This window comes from Mustela nigripes, chromosome 11, assembly GCF_022355385.1.
Source record: "Mustela nigripes isolate SB6536 chromosome 11, MUSNIG.SB6536, whole genome shotgun sequence".
Taxonomy (NCBI): domain Eukaryota; kingdom Metazoa; phylum Chordata; class Mammalia; order Carnivora; family Mustelidae; genus Mustela; species Mustela nigripes.
This window is the reverse complement of record NC_081567.1, coordinates 8675849-8688658: the sequence shown is the minus strand read 5'-3', so window position 1 is coordinate 8688658 and position 12810 is coordinate 8675849. Positions and strand designations below refer to the sequence as shown.

At 46.4% G+C, this 12810-nt stretch overlaps 1 protein-coding gene across 2 annotated transcripts in view; it reads right to left on the bottom strand.

Moving 5' to 3' along the window:
* Positions 1-11656, bottom strand: part of YWHAG (tyrosine 3-monooxygenase/tryptophan 5-monooxygenase activation protein gamma) — a 29783-nt gene extending 18127 nt beyond the window's left edge. For both annotated transcript variants that reach the window (XM_059414654.1, XM_059414655.1), the window contains exon 1: positions 11337-11656. In XM_059414654.1, the coding sequence (XP_059270637.1) occupies positions 11337-11423 (87 nt within the window). In that variant the 5' untranslated portion in view covers positions 11424-11656. The remainder of the gene's footprint in view (positions 1-11336) is intronic.
* Positions 11657-12810: the final 1154 nt, after the last annotated feature.

Genomic DNA, 12810 nt, shown 5'->3' with positions numbered 1-12810 from the left:
AGGAGAGCAACCACGAGGGAAGCCGAGCCTTTTCTTAGCAAACAACTGGCGCTATCGTTGCCTCCGCTTGCCTCCGCGCTGTGCGCCAGCCCAGCTTCTTCCCCCACAGACATGCCCAGCAGTCACTCTCCAGGGCTCTTCGCTCCTCCTCTCCCGCTCTTTCCCATTCACGTATCACCCAAGTAAGTGAGGCCTCTTCATCTCCCGCACAACCAAGCTCCTGAAAATCAAGTCCACACTTCTCAGCACTACCTCACCCTTCACCCCCCCCACCCCACCACCCCTGCACCCACTCAGAAAAGCCATCGACTGTTGCTTCCCATTTCCAGTCCCCAACCAACGCTTCCCTGGATCTTCAACTTAAATCTCTATTCCTAAAAGAACCCAACACGCCGACCACTCCTCTCTTCTGACCCATTGTCTCCTGGTTTCCTGCCTTCATCACTACCAACTCTGACTCCAACTCTCCACTCTCCCTAGGTGACCTTACTACGCCGGGTTTTAACCTTGATGGACAGTGACCCCCACTAGAATGTCCATTCCATGAAGGCCATGAGGTAGGCCATGTATTCCCCAGCTCTAGGACCAGAGCCCAGTCATTAATTGGTCCTATAAAAATGTTTATTCGATGAACGAATACTACTGCCCGTGCAGGGCACTGTTCTAAGGGCTTTGCATGTGGTAACATGTGGCTGCCTCCACTTACGTGGCCCCCCAAACTCCGCTCGACCGCGATGGAATTCATCTCATCCATCACTTTTCCTCCCGCCTTTCTTCTTCAGTCTCCAGCCATCAGAGTCTCCCTCCGGCCTGCCCTCACTGTCCGCGTCCAGGCGCTCCTCCCTTCAGACTCGACCCCTGGAACACTCTCATCAGTCTCCTTCCCTTTGCCTCACTGTCCTTTTCAATTTCCAGATCTTTTCAGACCAAAAATCGGATTATGATCCTCTTCTGCCCACAATCCTTCCAGGACTTTCCACAGCTTAAGGAAGAACTCGGGACTTCGTGAGGCCCTTTGTGAACTGGCCCCCGCTCCCCTCTGTGGACTCCTGAGCACCCCTCAAACCCACACCCCTGCGCACTCTGCTCCCGGATGCTATGTAACCACACGTCTGCCCCGACACCCCTTCCTCCATGCTCTCCCCCTCCCTATTCCCCAAGACCCTACACTTCAAATATCCTCTGAATCCAGTGTGACTTCCATGTCCTGTCGCTCTGTTTCCATCTGTTTGAAATTTACCACATTATTTTCCATAAATGCATCCCCTTCCAAAAATCTCAAGTTTCCCTACATGACCTTCAAAAGGCAAAAAAATAGATAAAATGGCAACTTACCCACCTAAATTACTGTAACATCATTAAATTGGTCAGCTCCATAGCTGTGAGTAGGGATGCAAAGCCAGGCTGTCTGGGGACAGACAGCTAGGATATATGCCTACTACCTACCCACCACCCACCCGAACACCCAGCAGTATACAGACCTGGAGGCAAAAATGTTTAAAAACAAAACAAAAAAAAAAATGTCTGGCAAGCAACAAAGCCAAAGAGAAGCAAAGTTGTTTACTCACATCATCCTCAACTAATCAACTTGGGTTTTAGCTCTTCTTTCAGGTTAGAGATAAAAGCCAGAACTGATGGAAGAATCAATCTACCTTTCCAAAAACAAAACAAAAACTAAGGCAGTAGAAGAGGAATCACAGTCCTGTAAAAATTCAACGATTCCTGTAAAAATTCATCCGTCCTCTGGCCCCTCAGGACCTACGCAGGCTTTCATCCCCCTCAGGAGAAAAGGCTGCCGGCAGGCAGTACTTGCTAACAACTCTAGAGAAGCACCTCTTTTAAGGGAAAAAATGGAAATCATCTGCCATCTGGAGTAAACGCTATAAGCAAGAAACTCTACTTGAGGTGGCCAAACGTGAATGTAGAGAGATCTTGCTGGTACCTTGAGCGTTTATGGCGAATAAGGGGTAATTCTAGGTCGGTAAGAAGCCATCTTCCAGGACGGTAAATCCCAAGGGGGCCGACCAGGAGGAAGGCACACTGATACAAGGCACATATGCTGACAAGTGGCGAAGCTGGTTATAGGACTTCTACTACTCACCTCTATAAGTGTTTGAAAATGTCCATATTAGTGTTTTCTTTTTATTTTTTTAAAGTTTGTTTATTTAAGTCACCTCTATACCCAATGCGGGCTTTGCACTCATGACCCAGAGATCAAGAGTAGTATACTCTTGGGATTGAGTCAGCCAGGCAACCCCTGTGGTTTTTTTTTTTTTTTTTTTTAAGATTTTATTTATTTGACACAGAGAGAGAAATCACATGTAGGCTGAGAGGGAGGTAAGAGAGGGGGAAGTAGGCTTCCCAAAGCCCAATGGCAGGATCCCGAGCTGGAGACCATGCAAAGGCTTCAACAGCAGAGCCCCCCAGGGGGCCCAACTCTGGGCCCCATTTCTTTTTAAATGCAACCATTTCTTTTTAAATGCAAAAAGTAACACAAGGGAGATTTCCTGCCAACAGTCAAGCACTCCCCAACTCCATTTTATTTTTCCTCATGATAGTAAAAGCGCAATGGGGTATCCTTAAATTTTAAACCATGTGTATGTAATGCCTATTCAATTACATTTTTCACTACTTTTAAGAAAACTCATTACCTACCGATGATTTTAAAAACCTTAAAAATTATCCTTGGCCAGCCTTTCAGCAATTCCACTTTTGGGTCTATATATAAATTATGCTGGAAGCTTTAGCCACAAAGGTATTCATGGCAATATTACTTACAAATTGGGGAAGCCTATAAATGTTAAAGAAAAACACAATTATGACACAACCACGAAATTATTTGGCCACTGAACATACTATTAACAGGGAAAAAAAGATCCTCGAAATAATGTCAAGGGAGAAGGCAAGGTACAAAATCAAGTCTAAAGCCTACAGGAAAAGACATGATGGAAATTTCCCTGCATGGGGAATTGTTACGGTGGTACCTGTAATTTTTTCCCCAAATTTCCTAACATCCTAAAGGCCAGACATTTTTGTCACCAGTAATCCGTCCCATTGATGACAGCCTTCCAAAAAATCAGAATCCCTTAGCAAATAACAGCATCTACAGCGTCTGGGTGGCTCAGTGAGTTAAGCCTCTGCCTTCAGGCCAGATTATGATCTCAGGGTCCTGGGATCAAGCCCCACTTTGGGCTTTCTCCTCCTCTGGGAGCCTGCTTCCCCCTCTCTCTGCCTGCCTCTCTGCCTATTTGTGATCTCTCTGTCAAATGAATAAATAAAATCTTTAAAAAAAAAAAAAAAGTAAAATAACAGCATCCTGAAATTCAAAATATTCCTGAATATTCCTTCTCAAAACAGAACAAAAAAATCAGGGGTGCCTTGCTGGCTCAGTCAGTAGAGCATGCGACTCGATCTCAGTGTTAAGTTAGAGCCCCACACTGGTGTAGAGAGAACTTAAAAATAAAATCTTTAGGGGCACCTGGGTGGCTTAGTCCTTAAGCATCTTCCTTCAGCTCAGGTCATGATCCCCCGGTCCTGGGACTGAGCCCCACATAGTGCTCCCTGCTCAGCAGGAAGCCTGCTTCTCCCTCACACACTCCCCTGCTTGTGTTCCCTCTCTCACTGTCTCTCTCTAATAAATAAATAAAATTTAAAAAAAAATTTTTTTTAAATATTCCTTTTTCTCCTACCCACTTGTTCCCACTACCTTTTCCTTGCCCCAGGATGCCCTTTCCTGCTGTTTTCAGCCTCCTATCTTATTCCCTCCTTGCCTTTCTGCACTGGGTAATTTTCAACTTAACAGTAAAAATTGAGTGCCTGAAGTCTATTTCTATTACACAAATGTAGTTTAAAAAAAACACTAGCTATAGGGGCGCCTGGCTGGCTCAGTGGGTTAAAGCCTCTGCCTTCAGCTCAGGTCATGATCCCAGGGTCCTGAGATGGAGTCCCGCCCGCATCAGGCTCTCTGCTCAGCAGGGAGACTGTTTCCCCCTCTCTCTGTCTGCCTCTCTGCCTACTTGTGATCTCTGTCAAATAAATTCTTTAAAAAAAAAAAATCACTGGGGCGCCTGGGTGGCTCAGTGGGTTAAGCCGCTGCCTTCGGCTCAGGTCGTGATCTCAGGGTCCTGGGATCAAGTCCCGCGTCGGGCTCTCTGCTCGGCAGGGAGCCTGCTTCCTCCTCTCTCTCTCTGCCTGCCTCTCTGCCTACTTGTGATCTCTGTCTGTCAAATAAATAAATAAAATCTTTAAAAAAAAAAAAAAAAAAATCACTAGCTATAGGTCATGTGTGAGGAGTGGAGTAACATTTGAAAATAGCATCCATCTATCAGGCAGCCCCCCCCCCACCCGTAAGGCTGTGCTGGCAAGGACAGAGTATGTGCACCCCTACCATATCCACGCCCGCCCGCCCACCAGGGTAGAGGCCGATTGTCCCCTTTCTCATGTTAGACTGCTACAAAAAGAGCACTGTGCTGATCTGAACGGTACTGAATTGAAACAATTCAGTGGAAAAAAAAAAACCAACTTAAGCTTATTTCCGCATCCTAGAGCTACTTGGCAGAGACCACTGTTGCCTAGATCCGGGTAATTTAAATATGGTAGGCTCAAGTGTTGTATTAAGAATTCCTTTCAGAAAGCCCCCCAAATTGAAAACGACCTATCTCCTCAAAACCAACCTGCATCTTTAAAAGCCTTCCTCCTCACCTCTTAGCCTTCTCTCTGCCGCTGCAGCTGCTCTGCACACTGGGCTGGGGGGGGGGGGGGGGCTAAGGGATTCCTCTCTTTTTTTTTTTTTTTTTTTAAAGATTTTATTTATTTATTTGACAGAGAAAAATCACAAGTAGATGGAGAGGCAGGCAGAGAGAGAGAGAGGGAAGCAGGCTCTCCGCTGAGCAGAGAGCCCGATGCGGGACTCGATCCCAGGACTCTGAGATCATGACCTGAGCCGAAGGCAGCGGCTTAACCCACTGAGCCACCCAGGCGCCCCTAAGGGATTCCTCTTGAGCTCCTGTCATTACTTGCGCAGCTGCCCACTGCTGCCACTGTCCTATCCCCAGCTCTGACACCCCTGCTCTCGTAACAGAATTAAGAGGAGAGAGCTGACCCTACACCTCAGTCCTACTCAGTCCGGCTTCCGATCTCTCCAAAAAGAAGACCTTGCTCCAAAGATTAAGAGGAGGAGATCAATGAGTTTACCTGGAAATTTACTTTATAAATCTCGTGTTTAAAAAAAAAAAAAAAAATGTACGGAGGTGCCTGGGTGGCTCACTCTGCTTTCAGCTCAGGTCATGATCCCAGGGTCCTGGGATTGAGCCCCGCATCAGGCTCTCTGCTCTTAAGGGAGCCTGCCTCCCCCTCTCTGCCTACTTGTGATCTCTTGTCCAATAAACAAATAAAATCTTATTAAAAAAAAGTATGTATGTGAGAACACGCTCATTCCCACTTACCTACTCACAACCCAACTAAGGCTACGCAGTACACTGAGCAGTACTGAACTTGGGTAAAGAAAAAAACCCTTGCGGGACACGCCCTTACAGGTGAAAAACAGATGCCAATTTGGCTTTGACATCACTAGTGCTTTAGAAGGGAAGGGAAAAAAGACCCATGCAAAGTCTTTAAGATTTCACTTTTATTGTTGCTGCAAAATCATGGGACCAAACCAATTCTTTAACCATTTACCTTAAAACTGAAGTTCTCTTGGGAACATCTACTGATCACGTTTCATGGAACTGTTTTTTTTTTTTAACTCAAATTAATAAATGAGTAAAATCAAAATTCAAGGATCTCTACCAAGTGCCAATTTAAAGTAAGATGATATGGTGGTAGTGAACCCAAATCGGATTTGATATCTGGAATAGAATTTGGAGAAAACGACAGGGAAATGATTATGAAAGGAAAGAACATAAGGCAGTAGATTCTGGCAGCCTTTTCCACCTACAGAAACAAGCAGAACTGCCCATGAGTCTTAAATATCTGCTCAAGCACTAAGAAATACAACTCAGGGGGCGCCTGGGTGGCTCAGTGGGTTAAGCCTCTGCCTTCAGCTCAGGTCATGATCTCAGGGTCCTGGGATCGAGCCCCGCATCAGGCTCTCTGCTCGGCAGGGAGCCTGCTTCCTTCTCTCTTTCTGCCTGCCTCTCCGTCTACTTGTGATTTCTCTGTCAAATAAATGAATAAAATCTTAAAAAAATAAAAAAAGAAAGAAAGAAAGAAAGAAATACAACTCAGAAAATAAGACAAGAGGGGCAACTGGCTGGCTCAGATGATAGGGCATAAACTCTTGATCCTGGAATCCTGAGGTCAAGCCCCACATCGGGCAGAGTTTACTTAAGCAAAAAAGACAAAAGACAATGACCTAATCTATGTGATTTCCGCCCCCTTTGACCATTAAACCTATAAAATGGTCTGTGCTTTTCTTCCACATCCCATGGAATCGGACAGCAATACAGGAATAATCAGATGCCCCGCCAGATAAAAGGGTGACGGCTGGTGATAATGGGAGAGATCTTGGCAGCCTCAGAAGCCCCCAAACGATGGACAGAACATCATACACAGGGGATTCCCATCACTTTAGCATCCGTGTTTGAGGAACTCACCCTCTCCGTGCTGTACAGTGTTCATTAGGGGGCCGCTGCCACACAGCAGTGAAGCATTTATAACGAAGTCAGCATTGGGGTGGAAAATGAGTCATGGTAAGAACCCAACATTTCCATAATCTCCCAATAGTTAATAGTTTGTTCTGGTTTCAGATAAATTGTTCTTATTCATCTGGGGGAACATCAAATGGTTTTAATTCTCTATAACTTCTTAAATAGAATATAAGCCTAGCTAAAATAGTCTCTTTTTTCAATTTATGCTGAAAAGGTTCAAATGTCAGAAAACAAAGACAAAAGGGTGCCAATTAACATTGGCTGAGAGCTGCTGTAGTTACTTCATTATTGACACATTCCTGAATCAGTAGGTTTGAAATCCAGCCAGCTACATCATCCCTTTTTAGAAATATCATTTTCTCATTTTTTTCAACTAGAGATGACGGTTGCACAACATTGTGAACGTGCTAAATGTTACCAAATTGTACACTAGGAGAACGGTTAGTTTTATTACGTGACTTTTACCTCAGTAAAAACAACATAATTTTCTCTACTTTTTGACAATTTAGAGTTTGGCTTAATAAGTAAATACAGCTTCCCAAAAGTACTAGGGGATGAAATTTTCCCCATGGTCTGCTATTAATCCAAAGCTCTGTAATAAGGATATACATTGGTGCGCCTGGGTGGCTCAGTGGGTTAAAGCCTCTGCCTTCGGCTCAGGTCATGATCTCAGGGTCCTGGGATCGAGCCCCTCATTGGGCTCTCTGCTCAGCAGGGAGCCTGCCCCCCCACCCATGCCTGCCTCTCTGCCTACTTGTGATCTCCCTCAAATAAATAAAAAAATAAGGATCTACATTTAGCAACACCTTTTATCTTGATGTAATTCAAAAGATACATAGGAAGCTTTTTAAAAATAATTACAAAAAGCATTTAATGTCATTTCAGTTATTGCAAAGAATACTGCATAAAAAGCCAACTGTTATCTGTATTCTTTTCAAAGAGAACAACTGAGACCACATGACTTAGAATAATGGCTGGCAGGACTCCACCTCTAAGTCCGCAGAGGTGTCCTTACTCCATTAGTGATAATGGCTATTGATCTAGCCTCCTGGAAGAGCCAGTAGGAAAAAGAAAAAAATATTTAAGATAGCAAGAATTTTTTTTTAAAGATTTTTTTATTTATTTGACAGACAGAGATCACAAGTAGGCAGAGAGGCAGGCAGAGAGAGAGGAGGAAGTGGACTCCCTGCTAAGCAAAGAGCCCAACTTGGGGCTCAATCCCAGGGTCCTGGGATCATGACCTGAGCCGTAGGCAGTAGGCAGAGGCTTTAACCCACTGAGCCACCCAGGGCGCCCCAAGATAGCAAGAATTTTCAACTATACTGATTCCAAGAATCCTTTTTTATATAATTAAGATAGCCTTCTGCAGCCAGTGCCCCCCAATCCAGTCACTTTAAAAAGATGAGTAGCCCAGAACCTTTTCTCCCTCCTGAGGCAAGTACCAGTAGCCTACTTAGCTTATTAACTTCTGGAGAGGCTATTAGAATCCAAAGGACAACGCAAGAAACATCTAGGTGTTCACTCCCCCCTTAAATGGAAGACTACAGGTTTCTCTTAAAAAACTAAACTTCTCGGGTGTGTGACTGACTCCGCAAGTGAAGCATGTGACTCTTGATCTCTGGGTGGTTAGTTCAAGCCTGGCATTGTGTGTAGAGATTACTTAAAAAAAAAAAAAAAAAAAAAAAACCCACAACTCTTAAACTTCCCCCTTCCTTCCTCAAAACACTGCATGCTGGGCGCCTGGGTGGCTCAGTGGGTTAAGCCGCTGCCTTCGGCTCGGGTCGTGATCTCAGGGTCCTGGGATCGAGTCCCGCATGGGGCTCTCTGCTCAGCGGGGAGCCTGCTTCCTCCTCTCTCTCTCTGCCTGCCTCTCTGCCTACTTGTGATCTCTCTCTGTCAAATAAATAAATAAAATCTTAAAAAAAAAAAAAAAAAAAACACTGCATGCTATTCCCCATCCTCATCACCTACACACAACTACCACGCTGCACAAGTCCCAACAGTATTATTACCAGAATAATTTCATTAAGCGCAAATAAATTTAAGCTCCCTATCATCATGATGATTTCAGCCTTAGAAGGGTATTTACTTAAGTGACAGGATGGAGTATTTTATTTGTATCTTTCTGTACTTTCCAAATTCTCCAGGATGAGATGACTTTCATAAACACAGGAAGAAACCAAGTTTTACAAATAGTTACTATTTTTGAGCACTACTACTTTCCTTATTTAATCCTCACAAGTTTTTCAAGTAGATATTGACCTATTTTACCGATGAGGAAAATGAGGGTCAGAGGTAAGCATACTTCCTCAGTCACAGTGAACAGATTTGAAAAAAGGTCTGCTTTATTTTAAACTATTCTTTCCTCCATATTCTGACAAGAAGCAGAAGTAACTATGGCAAAAGAGAACTTTCCCAAATCTCAATCTAAAAGTGTTTTGTAATGAATTCTCACTCTCTCACGTTACTGAAAATGACCAAGGAAGTCATAATTTTTTAAGTCTTTTATTAAAACCTGCCAAGTTAATAATCTGCAATAAACCCAAGCATACAGTCCACCCAGCACTATGATCAGAAGACATTCTTGTTTAAAATCGTTGTTTTATATTATATATTAAATTACATTTATTACTGTTCAATTTTTAACAATGAAAAAAATGTTTTAAAATACAAATGTATCTTATACTCTCCTAAGTAAACTAGAAATTGGAAAATGGACAGGCCTATCTAGAGGTCACCGATTTGCACGCCTAAAGGTAAATGAAATCCTTATTTTTGGGGCCACCCCCTAGCTGGTGAATAAGGTGAAGTGCTCAAGTCCACCTGCTTATCTGCTAATTTCTGCATTACCTTGGACAAATGCCATTTGCATACTCCCTACCAGCCCTTAGGTGCATTGCAGCCTCTGTGTCATTGTGTGTGACATCACTGGGTTGCTATGGATATAGGTGCGAGGTCACTCACTTTCCTGTGAAACTAGAAATATGGAAAAATTAGAAGAGTCTAACATGAACTACACATATTTCCAATACTGTTCTCTATTAAAAGCAGAAGTTACCAGCTGAGCTTTAAAAATGTTTTAAAAAGATAGCATCTGGAGCAATACATTAACACAGCAATACTCCCAATTTCAGAATCAGGGCTCTTCCTTAATGAGAAAAATCGTTCTCGTTAAGGCAGCTGGCTTAAACAAAAGCATCAGCACGGTTATCTTTTATGAAATAGCAAAATTATTTAAGAATTAACCTGGGATACCTACACTGCTTCATTAAAAAGATTTAACGTGCCAAGAGGATACACTCCTGAATCCACTTCAGGCCGGAGATGCATTTTCAAAAACCTTTGTTACATAAGGCAGGAAGTTAAATGTTAAGATAGTGGGAAACCTCAATCATTCATTAGATAATTCCCCGTATTTCATAATAATGCTCAATACTTGACCCCTCCTCCAATATCAAACTCCTTGAGAGCCCATTAGAAAAATGTAGTGTTACTGACAAAATGGTGCAATACAGGCAAGGATCGGAATCCCAGACAAAATGCGACAACTGGCGATCAGCATTCTCTTTTCATCAGTATGAGGATGCGCTAGCTTTTCTTATTTAAAAAAAAAAAAAAAAAGCCTCAGCTATACCTACAACAAATTTAAAAAAAAAAAAAAAAAAGACTTTTTCCTCCTTTAAAATAACTCCTCCCAGCCTCCACCCAGTCTAGGCTCTCTGCAATATGACAAATGCAGAATCTTCTAGAATGACTTGATACTGCCTCCCACCACTGCTTTGTTTGCAACATCAGATCAGAAAGAATATTTTTTCGACTTATAGGCATTTCAACAGATGTGTGCCTCTATTTAAAAAAGAAACCGCATGTGTCACAAATTGAACCAGTCGGCTAAATGCATAACCTTTATTTTAAAGACAATTACCTACCCTTTTAAATACAAGAAAAATTAGGGGGAAATGGAGAGGGCATGTCGTGAACGATCAATGAAAAAGCCGGCGAGACATACGTTCCCCTTGCCTAAAAGCAAGAGGACTTGCTTTGGGGTATAGAGAAAGAGGAGCCTTTTGTTAAGAAAAACGTGAGAGCAGCAAGGAGGTTTCGGTTTGGCACCACTGAGCCCAGGGTTTCAGGAGAGCCTACATTTTTCCCGGATAGGTTCTAAAGGATCCATCAGGAGAGGCAGTGGGGAAGATCTCTGGGGTGGGGGTGGGGGGCAGTATTAGAAAACCCGGAGACCTGATGAGTGAATGGGAAAGGCGCCGCCCAGACACCGGGGAGAGAAAGAGGAACCGCATCCATGCGGTCCCCCGCCCCCACGCCCAGGCTGGGAGGAGGGGAAGTGGGGCACAAAGGATGTTCACGGCCCCCGCTCAGGTCCCCAGCGGACCCGGAGACACGCGGCCAGGGACCCCGATCCCGAGACCAGCCCTGCAAGATCCCGCTCCAGCCCGAGCCCGGGGAGGGCCTACGAGGCAGCGCCGCCGGCCCTGGGGGACGCTCGAGGAGAGGCCGCGTCACAGCTCGAGTCCCTATCGCTGTCGGGGCCCTCCCCAGCCCCGCGAGTGGGTGGGGAGGGGCGGTCAACGCTGCAGTCGCGACTGGCGACTAGTCCCCGGGCCGTCCACGCGAAGACCGGTGTCTGCGAAGGGACTGGGGCGAGGCGGGGGGAGGGGAGGAGAAACTCACGTTCTTCATGGCCGCGGCCATGTCGTCGTAGCGCTCCGCCTGCTCGGCCAGCCGGGCTTTCTGCACCAGTTGCTCGCGGTCCACCATCTTCGCGGGCTGGGTCGGGCCGGGTGAGGAGACCGGGGCGACCTGAAGGGCTCGGAGGGCGGCTGCGGCGCGGCTGGAGCCCGTGTGCCGGAGGGGCCGACCCACGAAGCGAGCAGCCGAGGCGACGACGGCGGCGGCGCGGAGACTAAGGCTGGAGCTGCGACCGCGGGACCGGGCGCGAGGCGGCTGCGGCTGCTGTGCGTGCCGCGGGCGGACAACCCCCTGCGGCCCCGCCCACGCCGCGTGACGCCACCGGCCCCGCCCCGACCCCGCCCCGGCCCTTCCGCTTCTCGGGCTTCCCCTCCCCAGCTGAGCTCGCGGCCCCTTTCTGGGCGTCCCCCTCTTCCACCGACCCCTTGCCAAGGCTCCCCGTTCTTCACTTCGCCCCGATTCCTGCGCCCCAGTTTCTCCAGACTACCCTACACACTACCCCCTCACACCTCCGCCCTGTCAGGCCCGGCGCGTGGGCCCTTGGGAGTTGTAGTTCACCCAGCAGTGGGGTGATACGCTGGAGAAACCAAGGACAAAGGGGCGGTCAGGACTACAACTCCCAATGGTCATAGCGCGTGAGCGGTGGCGAAGTTGGGGGGGGGGTCTAATTCCGCGGCCACTGGGGACCCCTGGCGGGGACTAAGGCTGCATCAGTCCGAGCGAGTGCTGATTCACGGCCCCGCCCCATATTCTCCGGGAAATTACGAGGGGAGGGGGCCAGGACCTCAGCCCTGGCCCCCGTCTCTGAGCTAAAGTAGCAGTCAGGCCGGGGAGGGACAGAGGACAGGACGCGCGTCCGCCGCAGATCCAGACAGGCCGGGGTAGTGCCCCGCTGCGGGATGCATTGAATTAAGGAGCTTAATATTGGGAGCTAAACTGTCACCCTCCCCCACAAGGTTCTGTTTCCCCATACCCACGTTGAGGTTCGTGGACCCGAAGGGGTGAAAACATGGAAAGACAAATACTGGCCAGGCATTCTGGTTGATTTACAGAAAGGATGCAGCTGTCCGCAGGCTGACCCCTGGGGAGATCCTTCCTCTCCAGGGTGGGGTGTCAAAGATTCAGTTCTGTTGCCCAGAGCCTACTGCATGCTTAACGCGAGGTTGTATCTGAGGGTTAACCAACCCTTCCCTCCCCACCTAGAACTTATACACAGAGGTCAGGCTGGCAAATTCTTGCTCCTATGTTTCTCTTTTCCGCATCCCATGTAGCTCACACACCCGCAGTTTTGACTGTACGTTTTATCTGCTTAATTTTTTTCAGCAATTATCTGTTGAGCACCTACTGTGTTCCAAGCACTGTTCTAAGCAAGAGAACAGGGAGAGCGAGGAACAAAATAAAAAATCCCTACACCCCCCCAAAATATGTGATATAAGGATATGTATGTAGAGTATGT